Raw genomic sequence first — 25,287 nt, forward strand, 5'->3', positions numbered from 1 at the left:
GCATCCAAAAAATCCAGCGCTTTTTGCAAATGAATTAGATATGAATATTCTTTCAGGATTACGAGTTGATACGTTATCTTATAAGTAGTGATTCCGGTTCAGTGGGAAGGTTTGAACTGCTCTCTGGAAAGTGACCATTGTTGTAATCAGGTCGAGGCTGTTATCATTTCCACTTGCTGACTTTCTTAGTTTTTTTACGGGTTTACAGCAGAAAAACAGTGCAAGCTTTTTAGAGTGTCATGAAAGAAATGTCAAGGTAAGTCATGCACGTAGCCCATTTTTCATTTATGAACATTTTTGTCCGCGTTTAAAAGAGAGTCCTAAAGAATAGGCTAAAAGCTAACGTTAGCCAACTGTCACAACAACCAAACAAGGCCTGCTGCCACCGTTTGTTGGCTAGCTCGCTTGTTTGTTGGTAGGTAACTATGGTGTACATTTGCCGACGACAAAATGAACGGATTTCACTTATTTTTTGTTAAAGAAAATGTCGATCCTTCATTAGGTCTAACCGGAAAGCGAGTCATTAGTTAAACCAATTCTTCCGTAGCAGCCAGCTAACGTTTGCTAACTTGCTAAATTAGCCAATTTGTTAGCGCTTCCAACCTGTTTGTAGCCACTCGGCTAACGTTCGTTCGCCGCCAGCCTGAAAAGTAGCTCGTTTCAAACACGTTTCTACTATATAGGTAAACTCACTTATATACAGATTTGAAATTGCACACGAGTACGGAGTCATTAATACGCATTCTGTGTTCAGTAATGTAATGTAACATGAAGCACTTTGTTGTCAGACAATGTAATATTAGCGTGTTTACACATAGGTTGGCGGTAGCAACATAGAGGAGAGGAAAAGAAATTAGCAAAGCATAACGTCTTACAAAAATAAGCTGCGGCTCATAAATGTCTTCCCATTTAATTGGTAATCTTGTTCATTGTTTAAGAAGAGATTTTAAAAATCATGACATAAATGAATTAACGCAGTAATGTGAAGTGTGGGGTAGTAGCTGTCATTTTATGTATTGTGCCATGTTCCCATATTATGTTCCCTCGCAGCACCATGCCTGGTGGGCAGCAGCCTCAGAAACACTATGGCATCACCTCTGCCATTAGCCTTGCACCTCCACGAGAAATAGACCACCAGTACACCAAGAAACTTTGTGATGCTATGAAACCTTTTGGGGTGTTTGAAGATGAAGAGGAATTGAACCATAGGTAAGGAGCATAGTGTTAAAATTTTATTTTAACCATGACACAACAGTAAGGCATATTGACTGCTTACCTTTCATTGTCACAGGCAGAACTACACTTACAAGAGATGCACACTTAAAACATCAGTTTTTGTAATATAATATACCAGTACTTCTCTGGTAGTTTCTACAAAAATGGATACTTCTAAGCTTGCATTTCTTTTAAGTTTGAGGTTCAACTGCATTTTACGTGTGTGTATGTTTTTGTGGTACATAGATGCATATGCTTGAAGGTCTGAATGCACATATTACTATCTAGGAATTTGTGAAAATGTGTGGTGTACTAATATCATTTTCATCCTCACTATATGATAAGTGAAAGGGGTGGATTGTGGATAAAGTACCTGCTAAAAGTTGTATCTCCTTTCAGACTTGCAGTTCTTGGGAAGTTGAATAACTTTGTTAAAGAATGGATCGCAGAGATCAGTGAATTAAAGGTGAGTTCTGTTGACCTGTTGAATTCCTTATAAGTAAAATCTGTGATTTATGGTGTAGTATGGAGTCATTATTGCTTACTATTAAATCAGAGTCACTAAAGCTATCTACTGTCTTGTCATAAAGAAAAACCACATCGTACTGATTTTATTGCATATGCTCTTCTCCTCTACAGAACCTCCCACCATCAGCAATAAGCTGTGTTGGGGGCAAGATATTTACATTTGGTTCGTACCGCCTTGGAGTGCACACAAAAGGTACGTCTATTGATAGCAGCAGTATCATCCATAAAATCCCTATTTTATGCCTGAAAGTTGTCTGACAATATTAAACTTAAATATATACACTTGTATTGTGTGATTAGCTGTCTTGGCATTCAGAAGGTGCAAAGAGAGAGAGTGATCAGAGTATTGCTGCCAGCACTGACCCTGTCTAATTAAGCATACCACGTTGTTTTTGAAAAGCTCAGTTCACCCTGAGCTCACTAAAGCCCAAGGCTGGCATTGTCATAATCGTCTGCTTTTGAGAGTGTGTTTCAAAAGGCTAGTTTTGGGGTCAGAAAGCTGTGGAAACATTGGCTTACTATAGACTGGAGGCATTTGTGTGAATGTGTCCTTGCTTTGAACAGCAAACACACAAAGTGAGAATAAAAGATAAAAGTGGTTTTAAAAAATATATAGGCATAATAGAAATATACTCTGTTGTGTATTTTACTGTTTGTTGTGCTACAGTGTTACTAGAAATATAAGTTATTCAGTTTTCTTTTTTAAATCAAACTGTACAGTGTTTTTTTTTTTTTCATGAAACTTAATAAACAAGAGTGTTCCAAGCTAATTTCTTAAATTGATAATGATGCTAGTGGTGATTTGTTGTTAGTTGCTCATTGATTGGTATCGATCAAATGAACTCCCGATCGATTTTCAGTGTCTTGTTTTTAGCAACCCAATGCACTTCTGGATAAATTAAATGTAAAAACTGCCACATTATGTTGCATTAAATCAGTTGAACATTTTCATGATTGTGTTCATTTTTATGAAGTAACAAATTTAAACACATGAAAAGTTGCTGTGCTAAAGTAATTAATCCCATTTCCAAATTCTGTACCCCCAAACATTTGTTCAGCATTTCATCATTTCTTCTACATTGTAGAATATAACTATATCCTTCACAATAAATGTTAAAGATGCACTCACATTTGTAGAAAAAATATATACAGGGTTCCCACGGTAATGAAATTAGGGAAAACTCTTTTCTAGGCCTTGAAATGGTTTGGAAAATTCTTGAATATATATTGTTTGAATTAAAATCCCAAAACATGGCTTACACTGAGCAAAACATGTTCCTTGTACACATTTAAAATCTAGTCCTGCACTGCGTGACTGTTGAAAAGTAACCAGCATTATGTGTTACACTAAGGCCAGACAGGCATCACATCATCACCAAGGCTGCATCCCCTTTTTGGGGAAGTTCCACACTGTCACATGAGGAGAGAAACAAGAAAATTGCAGAAAGCCGTTGTGGGTTAACCAAGGTTTTCACACTGAGAGATGAGGCACATAAGATGTGTGAATATTCACCGTCAGTGTGGTAAATGGCTAAATGATGTTGGGACAGTTAATACTGATGGAGAGCTAGCTTGAGTAGGAGGCTGCTGCAGTAAAGTCACACAGTAAAGCAGAATTAGACTGTCATCTTGAACTAAATCTCAGCCTAATCAAACAGTTGGCTATTAACAGGTTGGTTATTTACAGACAGTGCTTAGTCTGATGTTACATATCATGATTTGGACACCTGAGCATGTATCAGTGTCCCAATAATCAATATCCAGCCATACAAACAAAGGTTTACTAAGTATTAAATGCAAATATACTTGTCAAAATTATAATCTAAGTATGTCAAATTGCATTGACATCTCTAGGATCTTTGTCTACTGAGTGAGTTAAGTTAGCAGGTGCTATCAGTTTGCTTTTGAAAAGCCTGGGAAATACATGTTCAACAGTTAATGGATGTTTTGCTATAGGTCTTCCCATTTTAAACCAGCTAAAGTAGTGGACAATATTATGGAAAGGTTTTTCGAAAAGCTTTAAAAATTCATTAGTATAAATATGTGGGAACCCTGGATGAGTTTAGGTCAGCAGATAAAAACAATTTACATCCACGTCTGATACTAAAAACAAATACCTGACATTCTTATCATTTTTGCATGCCTCTTTACAGGGTTCAGTGGAGGTCACCAGTGTCTAGAAAAACAGCTCTGTGTTGGGTTTTTTTGAAAAATGTCCAAACTCGTAACATTTTTATAGGCTGTGACCATACAAAGCAGAGCCAGGCTTTATCAGTTGGACAGGAAAAAAAGGTTGCTGCACTTCACTTTAGCTGCTTTACTTGTCATGTATCCATGTCCATGATGTTTTACCACACAAACTCTCTTGAGCCCGTAATGCAGCAACTTTGTTCAGTGAACCTGTCAGATTGTTTTTGAAGTCATCAACCGTTTCACCTACTGGGCAATGCAGATTACACTGCTAAAAGTAACTGTTTCTTTCAGGAGCTGATATTGATGCCTTGTGTGTAGCTCCACGCCATGTAGAGAGAAGTGACTTTTTCCAGTCTTTCTTTGAGAAAATCAAACTGCATGAAGAGATCAAAGACCTGAGGGTAAGTTTCTTTGGCATGTTTGACCATTTTCCAGTGAAGGAAGTCCCTGTGTCATCCCTGAGCTAGAAAAGTAATTCTGTTCAATCAAAGGTTTTTCAGTGGAAAAAGATGCAAGAGCAACAGACTGCTTACATCACTGCTGCTAGGAGAGCTCCACTCTCTAGGAAAGCTGAATTCACTGTACTGGCAATGCAGAACTGTACCCAACATTGATAAAGATTGCTCAATTACGTCTTCATGGCTGAGTCTTCAGTTTGTTTTTGCTGAATGAGTAGAGGAGTTTTACTGTAGTAACTCACAGCAGATGAACAATACCCAAGAGCAGTGTCTGTCGCACTGTTTGGTCTGCTGGTGATGTAATTTCCCATGGTGTGTGACTTTAATAACATCAGTATAAGTGATGAAAAGGATCGCACACCCCTGTAGTTTGTTGTGACATTATTATGTTATAAAATTAGCTGCTATTTGATGATGTGTTCACTTGCACTTAAAAAAAATCTTAGCATGGGCAATTTTATTCAAAAATGCATGGTGGCACTTTAAATGGAGCGGTTGAGTGCACTTTTACTGGTGGGTTAATGTTACTGAGAGTTTATTGGATATTTTAAGAGGAAGATAATAATTTAGTTGAATAATATTGAAGGCCTGGTCTCCAAAGACAGCCATTGGTGATGCTCATATTCCACACTATGCTCATGTTTTCTGAATTTGAAACCACCCTCATTGATATCTGTTAACAGCTGTCTACAAACATTTTCAAAGCACCACACATAACTTTAAGGAGTAGCATACTGAAAGAAGTACTCTCCATCTCTTACTACAAGCTCTGTGATCTTGACTTTGATTTACTATTGTTGTTGATGATACTGTCAGTCACTGTGTGACTTGGCCTTGTCTCAGATGTGTTGGTGATATTGTCTCTTTTGGTGATTTTTCCAAGGCTGTTGAGGACGCCTTTGTACCTGTGATAAAATTCAAATTTGACGGAATAGAGGTAAGTCACTTTTTTTAGATCCACGTGATGTGTGTTGTCTACGTACAGTTTAGGGGTATTAAAAGGAGGTACCAGGTAAAACAGAAACTTCGGGGTCCAGTTTTTAATACAGGTCCATGAAAACTTCAGACTACAAAGCAGGAAAGACGATATAAAATGATAGGGATAAGCATCAACATAACTACTGTTCTAGTATCTGTCTAAATGTGAAACCTCTGTTCTTATCGTAGTTGGCATTTGAAAGTTTGTATTTTGCCTTGCTGAGTTTCATAAAAACAAATCAGAATCATTTAAAAGCTCATCACTGTGCTGTTCTGCTTTGAACTTGCTTGCCATTCCCACAAGGGAAAGTGGTTAAGCAGCCCTCATCAGCCTATTCACACCTTGTATTTTTTAGTTTTCTAACCTCAGTCCCTCATGTATTTAACTCTGAGCAGTGGGCAATTTGAGGAAGTGACCAAAGTGCGTCCCCATTGTTAACCTGCTGTTCCTCTTCAAAAATTTTCCTGGGCCTGGATCCAAATGCCATCCTGTTCAGACTAGGGTTGTCACAATACTAAAATTTCAAACTCGATATCGATACCCAGGAAAATATTCAATACTCGATACCATTTTCGATAAAGCAGCAAAAAATTAAGAGGCATGTCATTTTTTAAATGAAGATCAGAACAGTAACATCAATGATAACAACAAAAAAAATCCCCCCAAAATAAATAACAACCAGAAACAAGATCTGTCCATACGAATGTATTTATCTACAGCCCTATTTATTTTCTGTGCTTCTGGTGAATTGGCACCATATTTTCGTTGCTGATCAAATAGAGTAGGTAGTTTAGGCTCAGGATGCTCCTGTTTCTACCTCACTATGTGATCAGAGAACCAGGGGTTACGGGAGAAACCAAACGTTTTTTCAGCTTCTATCTGTGACTTTACAGTTGACGTAACTTTTCAGACACACATAATTGTGTTGTCTTGTTGAACTAACATTGTCTATTAATGTTACAGACAGGCATGACTGATAAAGTTTTCTGCTTAGCTCCCACATTAACATTAGAAGTTATATTTTAGTTTGATGCTGGCGACACCAGCTGCTCAGCTGCTAGTGAGGGGAGGGGCTGTACCTGCCGTCTGCAGCGTGCTGTGTTCACTTCACTAAATATTTCCAAAGAGCCTGCCAGACGCTGCCTGCACAGCGCGTGTCCATCAGACCCGTCGTGCACACCCGCCTGGCGCTGAGGTGGCGTGCACTGTTAGTATCGATACTTTTGTAAATTAGTACTGTATCCGGATACAGTGTTTGAGTATCGATACTTTTCAGAGTATCGATACTTTTGACAACCCTAGTTCAGACCCAGACCTATAACCAATAAACTATTGAGAATTATCACATTTTGACAGAGCATTGCTGTTTTAACTGGCAGTATTTTTAGTACTGGTTTAGCTGACTAGGAAATACTCAGACTAATTGCATGTGTTAAACTATCTCTAGTGATGCTACTCAGCCAATCAAATCTATGCATTCAAAAAAGCATTGCGACACAGACAAGAAAACAGTCAGAAAAATAAGAGAGCCAGGGAAAAGTAACTTCACATGGCATGTTCTAAGGAGAGAAACATAGACTTGGTTTTGTCCATACCCCCTGTGAAAAATTTCCAAACTGCTACCGACTCTGAGATCCATAGAACCACCAAGTTCAGAAATGTGTGCCCCGCCACTACCTTGAATGGCAAACATAGACATTATTTCTACTCAGTTTCATCTCCTCTTTTCTTTTCTGTCGAAAACAGATTGACCTGCTTTTTGCCAGACTGGCCTTACAGTCCATTCCAGACAACTTGGACCTGAGAGGAGATTCCATCCTGAGAAACTTGGACATTCGGTGTATCCGCAGCCTTAACGGTACACTCCATGGCCAAATGAGTTTTAATAAGTACAGGACTAGAATAATCTCCTAGTACATCACATTTGCAGAAGCTTGCTGCAGCAGGGATAAACGTAAATCTGACAGAAGTTGGTTTTCATCTGTAACTTAAACCATATCCTTCTCTCACTGGGAATATGCATAAACTTAAAGAGTGCAATAGTTTTCTTGCAGTGCTTGAGGGTTTTTATGTTTTGTCTTGGAGGCTGTCGAGTGACCGATGAAATTTTGCACCTGGTGCCAAACAAAGAAAACTTCAGGCTGACACTGAGAGCCATCAAACTGTGGGCAAAGCGTAAGTGGATTCAAATGTTCTTGTCGTATGCACTTCAGCATTAACTTTTTGTATATCTGTTTTTTATTGAGTTTTTCTTTCATTTTCAGTAGTAGACATACTTGAAGAGCTAATATATAGATGCTCTAAAAAGTGATGTAAACACATTTTTATGTCCCACAGGTGTTTTGCCTGCTTAGTGTATACATGACAAACGCTCTGCTCATCTTTTGGGCAACACCGGCATTCTTAAGATGTCTTTGCTTAACTGTAATGTGCTCTCTGCCTGCAGGTCGTGGGATCTACTCCAACATGCTGGGGTTCCTGGGTGGAGTGTCATGGGCCATGCTGGTGGCCAGGACCTGCCAGCTCTACCCCAACGCTGTGGCTGCCACGCTGGTCCACAAGTTCTTCTTGGTGTTTTCCAAATGGTGAGAATTTAGCTCCTGCACTTACAACTTCATATTTGTTGTGTTCCACTTGATGGCAGTATTTCACAGCCTTGTGCGATGCATAGTATTTCACTATTCACACATTTTACTACATTTGTCATTTCTATCCCACAGGGAGTGGCCAAACCCTGTGCTATTGAAACAGCCTGAGGACAGCAATCTGAATCTACCTGTGTGGGATCCCAGAGTGAGTATGACACCAGTGTTTTACCTCCAAATGTTGATAATGTTATTTTGCCTCTGTTGTATATGTGTATTGCTCTTTAGACAGAGTAAACACTTATCAGGACAAGAGTGCCTTTGCTAAGTTATTAAAAGTAATTTGGTGTTTGAGAGTAAGCTCAGCAGATATAGCATAGGTACATTTACCTTCTCTTATTTCATGTCTCATCATTCCTCTGTCCTCATGTGAACCGGAAATTGATATGGTCCCCTTTCATGAGTTCCAATGCTCTTAACTCTGCTCAGAGGAGGCTTCCAGAGCAGCTTGGAGCAAGGAAGACTTCCTACGTGGACGTTAGCAATTGAATAGCACAACAGATGTGACATTTTTGTTTAAATCCCATAATTACAACGCTGCAGTCTCAAACCTTTGTGGACTGATAAATAACAGTACTGTGTACAGGACAAGACACCTTTACATACTTTTCTTGTATGCTATCCATTTGAATTTTCTTTTGACTTAAGCTTTGCTTTGATAGTTTTCCATAATAATATCATAAATTTATTCATGCCAAACTAATTCTAGCCTTAATTAAAGCCTTAATTAAAAACATTCTAGCTGCTGTAATTGCTGTGTCATGTTTGTTGTGTCCCTTCAGCAATAAACACATTTTAATTATCTATTGGTGTCGCTTCCATTCAGTCACAGCATGGCCAACAGTCACCGTGCATCAGGCAGAAAGCATAGTCATAGATAATTTTTTTTTTAATTTCCCAAATGTTTAGGCTACTTTCATTACTCTCTGTTTATTATGACGCATGGTCATCGTAATATATATTATTAGAATAATTACAAACAAAGACTTGCATGGTAAAGGCTTTGCTGCTGGCAGAAATGGCTTAAAAGTCATATGCAGTTGGTGTCCAGCAGCTCTTCAAAATAGCTCTGGGTGGTAAGGAGGCATAGCTTGACATGGTCATTGAATAGCTGGCATCCAATGTAAAACATTAACTTAAGCATGTACTATATACTTACAAATTACATTATGGTTAGACTGATCTTTACACAGGGAATATACAGTTTTGCTATGCATGTTTCGTCAAGCAGTTGATATAAGGCTCAGTGTGCACATTTGATATTTTAAATTATGTTTTGTCTAGTTGGAGAACATTAAAATGAAATGTCTACAATTAATAATACAAAAGTATTACAAGGGATGATGCTAACACTTCCTTCAGCACACAGATAAGAGATTCAACTTTGCATCTTTCATTAGTAACTGACAAATGATGTTAGAGAGGGAAGCACGTCTCATTTCAGAATGTTTGTGAGTCCTCCTTTTTATCACTTGAGGAAAAAATGCAAATGAGGGAAACATGAAGTGAATTGGGATGTACCCTGTGTGTGGGATGTGGGCCCTTGGTTTTATGATGCCTTTCAGTGTGTGGGTGTGTTGCCCACTCGTTCAGTTTGGTAGGTAGAGTGTGCTGACGTAATGGTGAAGGCTCACAGCAAAACCAATCTTGGTCCCTGTGCCGTGTTTTTAGGTGAACCCATCTGACAGATACCACCTGATGCCCATCATCACCCCTGCCTATCCCCAGCAGAACTCCACCTACAACGTCTCCACATCAACACGCACCATCATGAGCGAGGAGTTTAAATACGGTAATATGGACTGCATGACTGAAACAATACAAAATGTAACATCTGATTACCTGTTTTTCCAGTCCTTCAAATCTCTTATCCAATCTTGCCTAGTTATTGGGCCGTTAATGTAGCAAAACTATTCACAAATGTGTTGTTTAACTGTATCTCAATTTGTGTGTTCATAATCAGATGTGTAAATTTGTATAAAAAAAAAAAAAAAAATCTCTAAATGCATACGGATGTGTTCGAAATCCTTGTGTGCTTAATCAGATTGTTTAAGTGTGAAAGAAAATCTCAAAATCTATCTTCAGATTTGCATGTGTATTGAGATTTGTAAATGTGTAGACAAATCTATAAATGCACACAGATCTGTAATTGCATAAATAGATCTGTGAATGCGTAGACAAATCTGTATGCGCACATAGATATTAATGGCCTGAAAGTTTAAGTACTTTTCTCCTAGAGTTGTAAATTGGTGTTTTCCACCACTTAAGTAATTAGTTTCATGCAAGCCTAATGTTGATCCACACGGATACACAGGCAGTAAAGAGACAACACATTTTTATCCTGTTCCACGCAGATCAGAAACCCTTGTGTGAAAACGCGTCATTGTTATCAGGCTCATACAGAAAAAACACAGCTCCCCTGTTCACTTGTATTTGTTAACAAGCCAGTCTTTTCTGGTCTGATATGGCGGCAACGTTGACGTATCATGTCAATCGGTGGAAGCAGTCAATGCAGAGTCTACTTACATTATATACTGTCTATCTATGGTCAAAACCATTGTCCAGCCCAGCAGTGTCATGCTTAAAGCCACTGGGTGCTACTGCCTACTGGTGGTATGAAGGCTGCATAGCTACTGAGGCACAACGCGGGCAGAAGGGTAAAGACACAGCTCCACACATATTTGCAGATCTCTGGCACAGCAGAAGTGTAGCAAAAGTCACCTGTAAAAAGACAGCCAATTTAGAGGCCTGTCTGAGTTGTAGCTGATGACTTGTCTGTATTTACAGCTCTTGGAGCAAAATATGTAGACTTTCAGCCATTAATATCTATGTATGCATTTACAGATTTGTTTACACACCTACAAATCTTAATACATTTACAAATCTGATTAGGCACACGCGGATTCTGAATACAAATGTGCACATTACTGTACACATTCACAAATCTAAATATACGTTTAGGGATTATTTTCAACATTTATAAATCTGTTTACGTACACAGGCATTGAGATAAAGTTACACAATTCTCCACACACATTTGCAAATAGTTTTGCTACTTAACAGCCCTCAGACTAGTCTTAAAAAAGGGAATGGTCACTTTGAGTGTTGAATTTTTGAGTCTGATGTCTTTGTCCCACTGTTTGATGGAACAGGCCTCAGCGTCACAGATGAGATTCTTCAGGGAAAAGCAGAATGGTCCAAACTCTTTGAGCCACCCAACTTTTTCCAAAAGTACAAGTAAGTGTTCATTATGTCTGATAAAGGATTGATGGATGGAACATTTTATTAACCAAAGCAAAATAAATAAAACATTTAGAGGTGCGTGTTTCTCACATACATGGCAATCGGTTTCCTTGCTTAGAAATAATTTCTCAATTCTTTAACATATAAGTTAGTATGTATTTTTAAAGTCCGTATCGGGTTAAGTTATGTAGAAGCGAGCCGTTTGTATGACATTAACAAGGTTGGCAGACCATAGATTGTATTGTGCAGTTGAAACTAAAACCGGATGATGCAAGTTTTTTTCTTCTTCTGTTTTTTCCAACCAACTTATTGTTTTCACTTTTTGGGTTTGGGCAGATTTGACTCATCCTAACTGTGGTCAGCAAAGTTTGGTCGACTCATTTTGTTTATGAGAGTTCCTCCCACACACAAATACCACAACTGGGTTTTATGCCATGTTCTGTTGGGGCTGTTCACCATAGGAGCTACATTACCTGAGCACTGGTGTAATTCGTTATGGTTCTTCCACAGTGTAGCACATTGAATTCATAAGTTTAGATTATCAAAATGCTGCTGAATTACCCCATTTAATGATTAAAATCACATGTACACTAGAATTAGGATGATTCATACATGTTAAGATGTACAGGGGCTGGACACAAGATCATTATGCCTGTACAGCAGTTTTACAACACACTGATTGTAATGAAGGAGGTTTCCATTCAGCTGCATGGTCCTAAATACACCTGGGTAGTCTGTAGCAAATGTTGCCAGGTGCTGTATAAGCATTTTAGATGTGTGTTTAGCTATTAAACATCTGATTTTCTGTTATGTGCTGCAGGCATTACATCGTTCTGACTGCCAGTGCCTCCACAGAAGAAAACCACTTAGAATGGTGAGTGTGTAATGACTGGATTTCTAGTAGGTCTGTAAGGTGAAATCACAAAAAGCACCCTCACCCTTCATTGTGTTTTAATTTTGTGAGCAGTACTGGCACCTCTATGAATACGTCTTGATGTGTCTTACTCAGGATTGGTCTGGTGGAATCAAAGATCCGTGTTCTGGTGGGAAACCTGGAGAGGAATGAGTACATCACCCTGGCTCATGTCAACCCCCAGTCCTTCCCTGGGTCCAAGGAGAACCGTAATGAGTGAGTTCAGTTTTAGACATACGTACAAACAGCTCTGTGAGTACTGGAAGTGTATACATTTGCTCTTGCAAAAGTGATTCTCAACTCTTGTGTCAAGGACCCCTAAATTGATACACTTGGTCAAGGGCGTCATTTGATACAATTTCACTTCAGCAACTCCTAACTATAAATATTTTATTGGCTAGATATGACTAAGACCAGAATTCTGAAGTTGTTGACTACAGTTGAGGAAATAACCATGGAGAAAGTGAAACCTATGACCAAAATAGTCACTCTTATGTCTCTTATTCATGGTGGGTTCGCTTCTATAGTGAATTATATTGTGAAAACTAAATGATTCCCCATTTTTCTGGGGACCCCCTTAAACTCTTTCAAGGATCTCTGAGGTTCCTGAATCCCTGGTTGAAAACCACGGCTCCATCATCACATGCATGTTCGATACTTCAGTCTGAAATCAACATAAACATGATTTTCATTTTTGCTCCTTGTGTGTTTCTGCAACAGAAACGACTTTGTGTCCATGTGGTTCATTGGGATCATTTTCAAGAAAGTGGAGAATGCAGAGAGTGTGAACATTGACCTGACGTACGACATCCAGTCCTTCACAGACACTGGTAGGTCCTGTAATATCACTTTTTGTTGGTGGCCGAGGAACAACTCAATCAAACATTTAAAATAAAATAGGGTACATCGTAAGACATTTAGTATACTGTATACAGCAAGTATATTATTACTATTTTGCTTTCTTGGCCACCACAGAATAAATCAAATTATTCCACACAGTATTCCTAATTACAGTAAACAAACTTTTTGCCTGGAAAGGTAATAGAGAAAATACACATGACTTTTTCCAATTTGAAAGACCTATTTTACTTTTATTAAGAAGGGAGATGGAGCTACTTTTTTAGAGCATTTCCCTACATGTAAACTGAGATGTGCTGCTAGCTTGTTTGAGTAAAGTGAGTGGAGATTTAACATGTTAGAATCTTAAACAGAATTGTCACTAGGAAAATGTTACACAGAGGCAAGCTGCTGTAGCATATGCCATAAAATAGCCTTAAAGGGATAGTGCACCCAAAAATGAAAATTCTGCCATTATCTACTCACCCATATGCCGATGGAGGCCCTGGTGAAGTTTTAGAGTCCTCACATCCCTTGCGGAGATCGGCGGGGGGAGCGGCCAGCACACCTAATGGCATATGGCGCCCCAGACTAACGTCCAAGAACACAAAATTGACACAAAGCATGTCCATACCACTCATCCGTAGTGATCCAAATGTGCTGCAGCCGCGACATAAAAAGTTGTTTTGAAAAACGTCCTATGAACTCTGTTTTTAGTCTCACTGTAGCCTGTAGCTCTGACTCCTTCTCTGTGCTCCGCGTTCACGTGTTCGCGCTCAGGGTGATTGTGATCTCTGAAGAGCAGCAGTCTCGTCAGTACTGATGTCCAGATTCTCAAGTGCAGGCATCGCCAATTCCCAGTCTGAGCAGCAAAGACTTTCCTCATTTGTTGGCATTGCTTTGCATTTGAAACAACTACACCACCAGGTTTCCAGTGCTCAACTCCGGTATTCTGCAGCTGGCTGAGGGTTAGGCTCATGAGCTGCGGCGGCTGCTTCGTCCAGTAGCCTGAGTTCCGCGTCCGTATACTCAGGCTCAAACAAATACGGCTTAACAAAGAAATGCGCAAAGCTCATGCTTTCGCTGGTCTCGCGCAGGCGCGCACACGTGAACGCAGAGCACAGAGAAGCAGTCAGAGCTACAGGCTACAGTGAGGCTAAAAACAGTTCATATGACGTTTTTCGAAACAACTTTTTATGTCGCGGCTGCAGCACACTTGGATCACTATGGATGAGCAGTATGGAGATACTTTGTGGATTCAATTTTGTGTTCTTGGACGTTAGTCGGGGGCGCCGTCTGCCATTAGGTGTGCTAGCCGCTCCCCCTGCCGATCTCCGCAAGGGATGTGAGGACTGTAAAACTTCACCAGGGCCTCCGTCGGCATATGGGTGAGTAGATAATGGCTGAATTTTCATTTTTGGGTGCACTATCCCTTTAACACATGAGCTTTAGTTCATAGCAGAATTCAATCTGACAAAAACAGACAGTGCCAGGTTTAAAAATGCACAAGTATACCTTCTTATCAAAATATTGCCCAATCCTCAGCCCTGTTCGGCAGCTCTTCTTTTACTTCAAGACTGCAAGAAATATTTGAAACTAGGCTTAGGCAGTATAATTTTCATACCTTCCTGAAATTTCACTGGGGTATACAGTACATGACGGTATGAGTATATGGCACAGTTGTATGCCTTTTGAATTCTCGTTTCTCTTGGTCACAGAACTGACACTGGCTTAATTGCCTCATTAACTCACTTTATTGAGTCTTAACTGAGACAAACAAAACTCACCAAGGCTGTCTTGGTTACTCTTGTTACTCATCCAGTTAGTTAGTCCAGTTCCAACAATCACCAACTCTGGTTTTGTCAAAATAAAGCCTTTATTTACAAAAGTAGATGCAGAAAACATGCCTGCTTATGCAGCCTATGTGGCCTGGGCATTATTTCTCCACCTCTCGGTTTCACGGTGTGTTTTAGCTCAGCTGCTTGTTCCATCAGTGGAGATGGGAGACTGGCCTCTGGTGGCATGTGCTGCGCACTACGAACATGAGGTTAATGGAAAGAGGAGCGCCTGTATTTTTGACAGTATAGAGAATTGTACCATTGCAATTACATTACACCCTGGTATACCGTAATACCACCCAGGCCTATTTGGAACTTGATCATTCGACTTGACTGAGTTAATATTGTCAGATTTTCAAATTAAAGACATGGCCAGCTGTCAGGTGGACTGTACTAATTAGAAAGTCAGACATGTTTATACATTTATGCCAGTAGTAAGTGACCCTAAACATGGCCTGTTCTCTGCAGTGTACCGACAAGCCAACAACATCAACATGCTGAAGGATGGGATGAAGATTGAAGCAACACATGTGAAAAAGAAACAGCTCCATCAGTACCTTCCTCCTGAATTGGTGCAGAAGAAGAAGAGGGTAAGATGTCTTCCTGTTCAAACACTTAATGGCTTTTGTCACAATGTAGTTCCTGTTTCTCTTTGTCTGTTGTATCTCTGTTCATTTCCCCTTCTCTCTCTTCTTTACTACAGAGCATAGCTGAGTTGAACCGCAGCTCTAACGGGGGGAGCTCCAAGCGGCTCTCTCTGGACAGCAGCCATCTGGACAGCTCCAGAGACACAGACTCAGGGACTCCCTTCAGCTCCCCGACCATCAAACCTTCCAAGCCTGTGTCTGACACAGATGATGGGTATGATACACCTTTACTGCAGTTGATTTTTTTATTTGTATATTTCTACCTGATGCATTTTCCCCAGATTTTCTATTCTAATACATATCCTATTTTTCTTGCCATGTATTATTATTTCTGTTATTATTTACAGTGCCCAGAGTCAGATCCACAATATGATGCTGAGTAAATGTCTTCTCTATATTTTGCAGCGTCAGCCCTCCCAAGCAGCTTTTTGTGGAGGTCTCTCCAGCACCCAGCGCAGCAGCAGCAGCAGCTGTTACAGACCAAGGCATGTCCATCCCTGTTATTGGCTCGAGTGAGTTATCTTTCCAGTGACCATTATAGATTCTATTTAAAGTTAAGTAAAAACAAAACAAAAAAAAAAAACTTTTTGAAATAGGCCATGTAATATTTTAGCAATTTCAGAAAATGTCATAAGGCATAATGGACAGTCCCACTACATAGCCAATATACGTAATAACAACAGGGGTCCTACACAATATGTAATTTAATTTTAGTCATTTTAATGTCAGGATCATTATGGAAAAATACTTGTTTCCAGACTAGTGCCCCTATTCTGTTCAGAAATGAACTGATCATACATGCAGAGTGTCTTTCATGGTGTTTTGAGCAGCCAGCGCAGCCAAAATGTTTACCACTGTGTGAGAGAGAGCAAAGCAGAGCAAGCTTGATGTCATAGAAAGCAAGGCAAGAAGTGAGGCGTGCAACTGAACACAAGCTGCTACACTGAGCTGCCTCTACACCTGTCTGTCACAGCCTGTAAAACAGCTCTGCCCCAGACAAGTGCCTTATAACTGAAATGAATCCAGACCAATTAGTACTATGACCAAATTAGTTTGAAAGAAAATGCAACAACATCTTTAAATAGCATCATAAATAACCAATCAGGAAAGTAAGCAGACTATCTGAATGAGGAAACCTTTAAGGCTCCTTTCGTTATTGAAATTTTTTCAACTCATTTTTTGTTGTAATTTATAATTCTAATTATAAATTAAAATTATTATGCTTAAAGATTAAAATATGGAGGGAACAATAATATAATATTAATTTAATGTGTTAAGGGAAAATAATACAAGTATAGGCAGGGCTCAACAATAAGGATTGCCCAATTGCCCGGGGCAAGTAAAACTCATGGTCGGGCATGCAAACTAACAACTCACTTGCCCGATCGGGCAAGTTGCTAAAAATAGTAAAAGTTAATAACTAATTGATAAAATAAATGTATTTTAAAACGTGCTCTTCTGCTCTGATGCAGAGGTCTCTCTGCCTGAAGTCACAGGCACAGCTGTGTAACAATGTCCTGCCCACAGCCCCCATTGATATTATTTTGTGCGACGGACTCTTCATATAATAACATAACAATATACTATTTATGGTGTTATGCCATCGTGTCATTTCTGTCTCTACATGGTCACGCGTTAACAATTCTCCTCTGCTCACTGTATCGCGCATGGCGGAGTTCCGCCACACACACAGGTGAGCAGAGTGTGGAGTTTGGCTCGGGCCGCATTTTCCTGACCAAACCTGACCCCGAGCCCGGTGCAGTTTGTCAGCTGACAAAGTTATTGAAATGGACAGTGTGTAAATAACCAACAGACTGCTGTTACGCACAGACAAACACACTGCTCGTACAGCAGCTCAGCACGGCACTCATGCTGAGCTTGTGTTGCGTTCAGGCGTTGTCACGTAAATAACAATTTCCAACACTTAAATAGGTCATAGCACAAAACAGCAGCATGTCAAGTGACTTTTTACTTTTATTATATTCAATAAAATTGTATGTTCCTAAATCTTGAGACACCTCATATGTAAGCTAGACAGACATTTCACCTGCTCATTACTGTGCACACATGTACTGTATGTCCTTAGTCCTAAAGAGCCCTTCTGGTGCCAGTAGATACATAGAAACATCCCAGCAGGCTGTGCTTAGCAAGCGTACAAAAAAGTTTCACGCATGTGAAAATTATTTTTCATGCATGTGCTTCACCTCCACTGCTACAACTCCATCCTAGGGGAAACACTGCTGTGTGCGTTTTGTGCAACAGGTGGATGTGGTAGTCTACTGGTAGAGTAGAGAGAGAGCTAAGTAGCGTTGAAGTCCAGTAGAGCAGGGTAGAGAGATGGAAGCAAAATATATTAAACCCGGTGTTAATACAGCAGAACTGGAGAGAGGGGTGAAAAATAAATAGAGGTGGGCATGGCTCAAGTAGGGCGCAAAATTATAGACGGAGAACGATTGACAAGTTTTTCACTTTAAGCCCTGACACTGTCATTTTTGTGTAGGAATTAAGCTACAATACATGACATATGTTGTTTTAATTAATAAATACAGTATGAATAAAGATTACATAACATAAAAATAACTGCAGTCTTTGTTATTTGATAGCCGCTTAAATTAAACAATTTTTATAGGGCAAGTAAAAACTGACTTCAGGCAAGTAGATCTCTGACCAACTTGCCCAACCGGGCAAGTGAAAAAAAACCTTAGCGTTGAACCCTGATAGGTAACACTGGTTAATTTACTTCCTCTTGGGTAAGACACGTTTGACAGTGGAATGTCGTCCAACTTTCTCAAATGAGTGTGAACTGACTGGCCACAATGGGTAAATGCATTTGCGCTCAGATGTCTGCAATTTTATATGGAAAATGAAAGTATAATTTAAAACTCTTCAAATCCAGAGAACATTATTTTGACATCATCCGATTTCTTCTGGTCTGTCTCTTTCTCATCCTGAAGAGCCTGTGGTTAAAGCAAAGCCTCCTTCCCCACCAGCCAGCAGCTCCGTCACTCCAGTGCTGAGCGGGGATGTGCAGCCCAATGCCACCAGCAGCCCCAGAGAGGAGCCCAACGGCCTGGAGGACTCTGTTAATGGAGCTCCTGTCAAGAGACCACACTCACCCACACAAGAGGACCTGGCCAAGAGGCACAAAGACGCAGAGGTAAGGAGGACACGAGTTACAGTATCTGTGTGTTTTGAATACATGCGGTGTTGGATTTAAACTCAGTGGCAGATTTAATGGAATTTGTGACACTTTTTTCTGCAGGTGGTGTCCAATGATGACTCTGCATTTAAAGAGCCATATCCACCATCCTCTGATTCCTACCCACATGGAGAAGGGCACAATACTGTAGGTGTCATTTACTCTGTCTGCTTCTAATAACTGTGTAATGCCTGTTAAACAAAATGAACATCTTCACATTTTGTCTCTCTTCACCATCAGACCCCCCTTTCTGGATCAAAGGCTAAGCCCATTCCAACCATTGATACCTCAAGAACACAGGTAACGTCTTCTTTCTAAACCATTTAGCTTGGACTTGAATGGTTTGACTTTAATAAACACAGGATAATTACTTTCTCTGTGTGGACTTTAAAGTCAAAAGTGTTGCTCATTATAATGTCCCTGTTTGTTACCTCAGAGACTTCCCAGCATGGAGCTGCCAGACGCCTCCTCACCTCTCCCAGCCAGCAACAGTTGTCGTGTCGTGAAAAATTCCATTAAACTGGCCCTCAACCGCCACAAGTGAGCTTTAACTTCTTTCCCAGCACCATCACAGCTATTGAAACTGTTGGTGTTTGATTTTTTTAATGCTGTAACTTTGGCCTGTCTTTTTCAATTCACTGTAGCATCACACCTCCAAAGCCCCCAGTGTTTGAGGACACACTCACCACAGATGCTCCTGCTGCCAGTGAAGAAAAGGGCATGTCCATTCCAGTCATTGGCTCAAGTGAGTGCACAGTTTCTTTTTCAGTCAGTTATCAGTTTCCATTTATTCTTTTATAGATTTTTTTTTTCTTTTTTTAAACCAGTGTTCATTTTAAGGAAACTATGACCAAAAAAAAAAAAAAAAACTTTTTCCCGAGACTAAATTAAAGCAACCATCACTGAAAAACTGACAAAATAAATTACAGTTTCCATCAACCATGTGAAAGATGGACAAGTCAACATTAATGCAAAATCACACACACAGTGTAAAGATTGTTAAACCAGTGTCTGTCTCCCCAAACTATCTCTTCTCCAGCTGTTGGTTTAACCACTTGACCTGGCTTCAAAGGGTTACCAGTATTTGTCAACCTGAACTCTGTTTTCTCATGTTTTTGTGTCTAAATGACTAATAGGAACCACAAATTTTTGAAACTGGCAGTGGAAACATATCTCAGGTTGTTAAATTGCAGCCTGTTTTGCGACTGCTGGCTGCAACCCTCTCAGTCAGTACTGGACCAGTTTCAGAAATTGTTGTTCCCATTGTCACTTTGACACAAACGTGGGAAAACAGGGTACAGCTTTTAGAAATAGCAAAGTTAGCCTTGAATGTAAGCTAATTTTATGTATGGACTAATCAGCCACACGAACATCACAACAACACACACACAACACAGGAAAAGATAGTGAAATAATTAAAAAACACAAATCAGACTGAAATAAACGTATGTTTAAAAAGTCAAATTACTAAGTGTGGCTTTGGTAAAACTAATATGCACTGAAACTGTTTAGGTCAGGTTTTAACATGCATTTCGGATATCCGTACACAAGTAGGCAGCTGAGACACATCACCGTTCACACCTGTGTCTATCATGCGTCTCCATCTGACCAGATTTTGTTCACACTGTCTGTCACGTGTGCCAAATTGGCAAAGGTCCCTGCTCACAGTTATTTTGTACACACTCTCTAGTATTCTCACTGGTCATGTTAGCAGTTGTATCAGTACAGCAGGAGATATCAGCAGACTTAAACATGTCTCCTTCCTTAGGGCTAAAGGATGGACGGTCACACAACACTTTATCCAGCTTGTCATAGAGCGTTCGCACGCTGTCACCAAAACAACCACCATGTCCTGCATTAATGATTTTGTCTCTGTTGGGGACGCATCAGGACGCATTAGTGTTTACAAAACACAATATATATGGTCAAATGTGTCCCAGACCACATCAGCAAGTGGTTTGAGTGATGGAATCACAGCTGTGTTTACTCTGTGTTTAGTGCTGTGTATTTATGATTGGATCACCCAAGACACATGCTAACACCAGGTAGGAACAGGTTTAAAATGAACTGTTCTGTCCTTCTCTCTTTCTCTGTAGAACATGTGGCATCCAAACACCCAGCGCCCTCCGTCGGCAGCTCCATCCCCACATTAGTGAGCCGAGGTGCCGACCCACTGAACGGAGCGGCCTCCAAGAGAGCCCACTCCCCTTCGATGGAGGAGCAGGCCAAGAGGCTCAAAGAAACAGAAAAGGCCAGAATCCACATAGCTTGAACACACAACTCCAGACTGGATTCATACGTACAGAGTCGGGGCTTTACAGTTAAGTCAAACACAGAGAAGATGACTTCACACAGGGGCAGGGAGTGTGTTCAGGTCGGTCCATCTCAAGTGTGAAGCAGCAGGACGGACACCTCACCTCAAATCTTCCGAGATTACAGATTTGCCAGTGGATAGGTGATTTGGTCAAACCAGATGTCGTCAGCGCCCTCTGTCACGCTCCCAGCCAGAGGGCATTTAACACAACAGTCCCGGAGATATCTGACATGAGAACTAAAGCGACAGTTTTTTACACATCTTCTCCCTCATTGTTTAAAATGTACACAGTACAGATGGAAAATGAGCTGTTCTTTTCATTTCCCGTTTTTTTGTTTGTTTGTTTTTTTCCAGTTAACACGTTTTAAAACAGCCCAGAACATTTATCGACGCTTGCTACACACACTTCTGGTGTATGCTGATTTTTTTTTTTTTCTTTACTTTTCCCCCAAACAGAAAACTGTACAGTAAATGTTGATGTACATAACTTTTTGTCTTAAAAAAAAAAAAAGCAAAAGATCACTGTTAAGTCTTTTGACCATTCTATTGTAGTTTTATCTAAAAAGGAAAAAAGAAAAAAAGTTTAAAAAATTGTAATTTTTTTTTGTTTTTCTCTATTGCTTGTCCAAAAAAAAGGTCTCCAGCCCGGGATATTTTTTGTAAACACTGTATAGGTTTGGATACAGTTGCAGGGAGGCTTTATTGAAGGTTTGCTTGGATATGATGGAAATGACAACAGTGACTCTTTGGACCACCACGACTACCCAAAGAGGACTCCAGGTTGGTATTGGACTTGCAGTGTGAAGGTGATCATAGACACTCAGTGACATCAGGGCTTCTCAGGTGCAGGTAAGAGCAAGAAAATAACCCTTACCACAACAGGAAATGTCAGGCATTTTTCAGAAGAGGTAAAATGGATCTGAAGCTTTATGGTTATTGTTTGGCTCTGTGAAGGATTAATACAGAAAATCAGAAGAACCATATCAATAACACCTAATCCTTCTGTTCAGTGTAGCTTCAGTGTTAAAGTGTCACGCCTACTGTACGTCTTGGAGTAAAAGACCATTTTCTGCTTGCGTTTCCTGCTGTGTCTAAGCCCTCGATGTCAGATTGATGTGGATGACAAGTGTTTGCTGGACGGGTTAGACGGTCACAAGAAAGTGTTTGAATATCAGTTTTGTGTATGTACCTGTGATTGTCTGACATCTAAAATGAATCTCTAGTCCATCAGGAGGGTTAAACAACATAAAAAGGTCCTTTGTTCGGGATACTGCTCGACCCCCCCCACCCCCCACCCCCACCAGTTCACCGTGGTCTGTTTGCTAGTGAAGCTGATGAAGCGAAAGTCCGGGTTGTTTTTGCATCTGTGTCCATGAAAGAGTTTGTGGTGCTTTGTGGAAAAAATGGTTTGAAGCTTTTTGACGAGTTGTTCTGGTTCGTGTGTGTGTATGCATGCGCATATGGTTGACTGTGTGTGGGCGTGCATGCATAGATGGTTGTGTTTATATGTCAGAGAGAGAGACGGAATTCCCTTCGTTTTGGGTGTTTACCCTCTGCACCTCCTGTGGAGGTTCTTAAAAAGCATCTCCTGAGGCCACGGGTGGGATGGGGGGGGCAGGGGGTCAGGAGACAACTCTTTTCCTGCTGTAGGCCCCACCTTCCATCTTCACGGTCTGAAACTGGGTGACTGTTTGATTTCAGCACAGAAAATATATGTATACAACAAAGTATAAAGTGATGCTGACGAGGCGCCTTCTTCTTCAGAGCAGGTAGAGAGACGCAGGGACGCAGGTTCTTTTTCCAGCATCGGTTTCCCCAGCTAAATGTACAGAGAACAGTTTTTTTCAAAAGGCATATTCTTCATTATTGGGGGTTTTCTTATCACTTTATTTATATTTGCATATTTGTACCATGTGATCTTTTTTTAAATAGCATTCATAGCAGGTAGGTCTCTTTTGAATGAATCTGCACCACTCTGTTTCAGACAACTCATGTTATGCTGTTCGGAAACATTTAATAAAACAGGTCATTTAGATGTTTGTTTCTAAAATGTATTGAAAGGGTATTTTTGTATGTGTTTATCACTTCCTTTAAATGAGTCCGTACACCCATTAAACCCCTAAAAACTATGTCTGTGTCTGTGTTCTTTGTCACATTTATACATTTACATTGTTGTTTGAAGCTGTGCTGGCAGTAATGGGAGTTTTTATTACCTACGTGCTTTTTTCATTTCCTGGAAAACATTTAACGTTACAGTACACTTAAATAGCAATGTATATCTCACTAGTCAGAATTGAAAAATGACCTTTAAAGATTTCAATGGCTACTAACTCTGGATATTCCACAGATCTCACCACAGACCATTTCTACTGAGTAGACTGCGTCTTTTACTACTCCTCATTACACGTACACTTTCATCCCACATACACACGTATGTTTTCATAGGTGTTTTCACACTTTGTACACATCCCCAGAATTGTTCCTAATTGTGTTTAACAATGAGATATAAAATGTACAAAATAATTTTATTGTAATTTAATGTATAAATGTAATCATCTTTTCATCTTTCAACATGAAAGCCTTAGTGCAGGGGTGTTCAAAGATTTGATGACTGACAAGGGCCACACAGGAAAAGTACAGCCACGAGTTGTCCACTAAAATTGCTCAGTTTAGCTAACAGCACTGGCACTGATGGCAGAACATTGACAAGTTGCCATCCCTAACCTGATAGACACTTGTTTGGGGGTGCGTAGTTTGATGCAGCGTAGTAGTGTATTAGCGGTTATTGAAAGTGAAAACATTGAAATGGACCACAAATGATGCAAATATAATGCATGTATTTCATGTCATGTTTAGGGGCTGCACAAATGTTTTTGAGGGCTGCCATTGGCCTGCGGGCAACAGTGCCTTGGTGTATGTCCCAAAATGTCAAACTATTCCTTTAAATGACAGGTTTTCCAAAGATCACGTATACTGATATGTAGTGATATGCACTGTGTATTGTATAACAGATGGTTAGCTCTGCTGCTCCAGTGTTAAACATGAGAGGCCCAGCTAGCTGGTTCACATACACAAAATGATCATAACTGTCAGTGTCCATCATGAGCATGGATGCCAAGTTCCACCAGTGTGATGAAAAATTCAACATCCTGTAAGTAAATAAATAAACTTAAAATAATGGCATCGTGTCTCAAAATAATGACTCCATATTATTTGTCATTATTATTTTGAAAAGGTTTGTCTTTTTTTGTTTGGACATACTAAATCATTATTATAAGGTCATTATTTTTCAGACACAGAGTCATTATTTGTTTCATAGTGGCCCTGTGAAACAACTGCGTGTGAGCGCTGCACTTTGAAGTTCTGGGTGCTCAGCTGTCATGTCCACATGACCATTTTTGTGTGGTCAAATTATTCTGAAACATTCTCAACCAAAAACAGAGACACTTTCCAGATCAATTTTGGTTCCTCTCTCACACAGGCATCGTGAGGCAGGTTTTCTTTCTTGCAAAAGGTTCAAAGTAAAACCGACAAATTCATTTCATCCTAAGCACCGATTTCAAAATAATATTCTTATTGATATATCAATTTGTATCTAAAAAAAAAAAAAAAATGACAGACTTTCTCAAAATAATAGGCCTAACTTAATATCTCAAAAACAATGACATGATACCAAGTCATTCATTTGAGAAAGCTTGTCATTATTTTGAAATGTTAAGTCATTGTTCTAAGGTAAGAAAGTGATTCTTTTGAGATAAGATATTTTGACAGTTATTTTGAGATACTAACTCATTTTCATAAAGTTTCTTATTATTTTGTAATACTAAGTCTCTATGTATTTAAATAAGTGAATCATTATTTAAAGATTTTGAGATATTTTGAGACTCGTTTTCAGTAAGTTGCCCATTATTTTGAGATACTATGTCATCATTTTAAGATTATTAAGTCATATTTTGTGATACTAAGTCCCTAATTTTTTAAATCAGTAAGTCATTATTTTATGATATATCTCATTCATTTGAAATACTATTTAACTATTACTTCAATACTACTACTTTTAAATACTGTTACTAATACTACTAATACTCTGGGTCCTTTTTGTTCATCACACTGGCAGTAAAGGGCTTCCATACTGAGCATCAGGCATCTGGCTATACATGATGCCTCACAGTGCATGTGGTGACATGCAGCAGATCTCTAGTACTGCTTACAATATACTATATTGATCCATCTGACTGTTTAACCTCTTTTATTATTTGCTCTTACCCTTTCTCATGG

General features: G+C 39.6%; 1 protein-coding gene across 2 annotated transcripts; it reads left to right on the plus strand.

The window, feature by feature from the left end:
• The first annotated feature begins 24 nt into the window (after positions 1-24).
• On the plus strand, positions 25-23,138 carry papolg (poly(A) polymerase gamma). 2 transcript variants are annotated; one of them, XM_049599936.1, is made up of 24 exons: positions 25-256; positions 1,051-1,209; positions 1,615-1,681; positions 1,855-1,936; positions 4,228-4,337; positions 5,278-5,331; positions 7,120-7,231; positions 7,459-7,548; positions 7,820-7,958; positions 8,094-8,166; positions 9,690-9,810; positions 11,171-11,255; positions 12,082-12,135; positions 12,271-12,390; positions 12,895-13,004; positions 15,318-15,439; positions 15,553-15,710; positions 15,902-15,981; positions 18,451-18,653; positions 18,759-18,842; positions 18,936-18,995; positions 19,132-19,235; positions 19,340-19,440; positions 20,792-23,138. In XM_049599936.1, the coding sequence occupies exons 1-24, from the start codon at positions 240-242 to the stop codon at positions 20,965-20,967; spliced, it is 2,481 nt and encodes an 826-aa protein (XP_049455893.1). In that variant the 5' UTR covers positions 25-239; the 3' UTR covers positions 20,968-23,138. The 2 variants fall into 2 exon arrangements, with proteins under 2 accessions (XP_049455893.1, XP_049455892.1); XM_049599935.1 differs by having other exon boundaries at positions 32-256; positions 15,902-16,008.
• The last annotated feature ends 2,149 nt before the right edge of the window (positions 23,139-25,287 follow it).

The sequence above is a fragment of the Epinephelus fuscoguttatus genome, linkage group LG16, assembly GCF_011397635.1.
Source record: "Epinephelus fuscoguttatus linkage group LG16, E.fuscoguttatus.final_Chr_v1".
Classification (NCBI taxonomy): Eukaryota; Metazoa; Chordata; class Actinopteri; order Perciformes; family Serranidae; genus Epinephelus; species Epinephelus fuscoguttatus.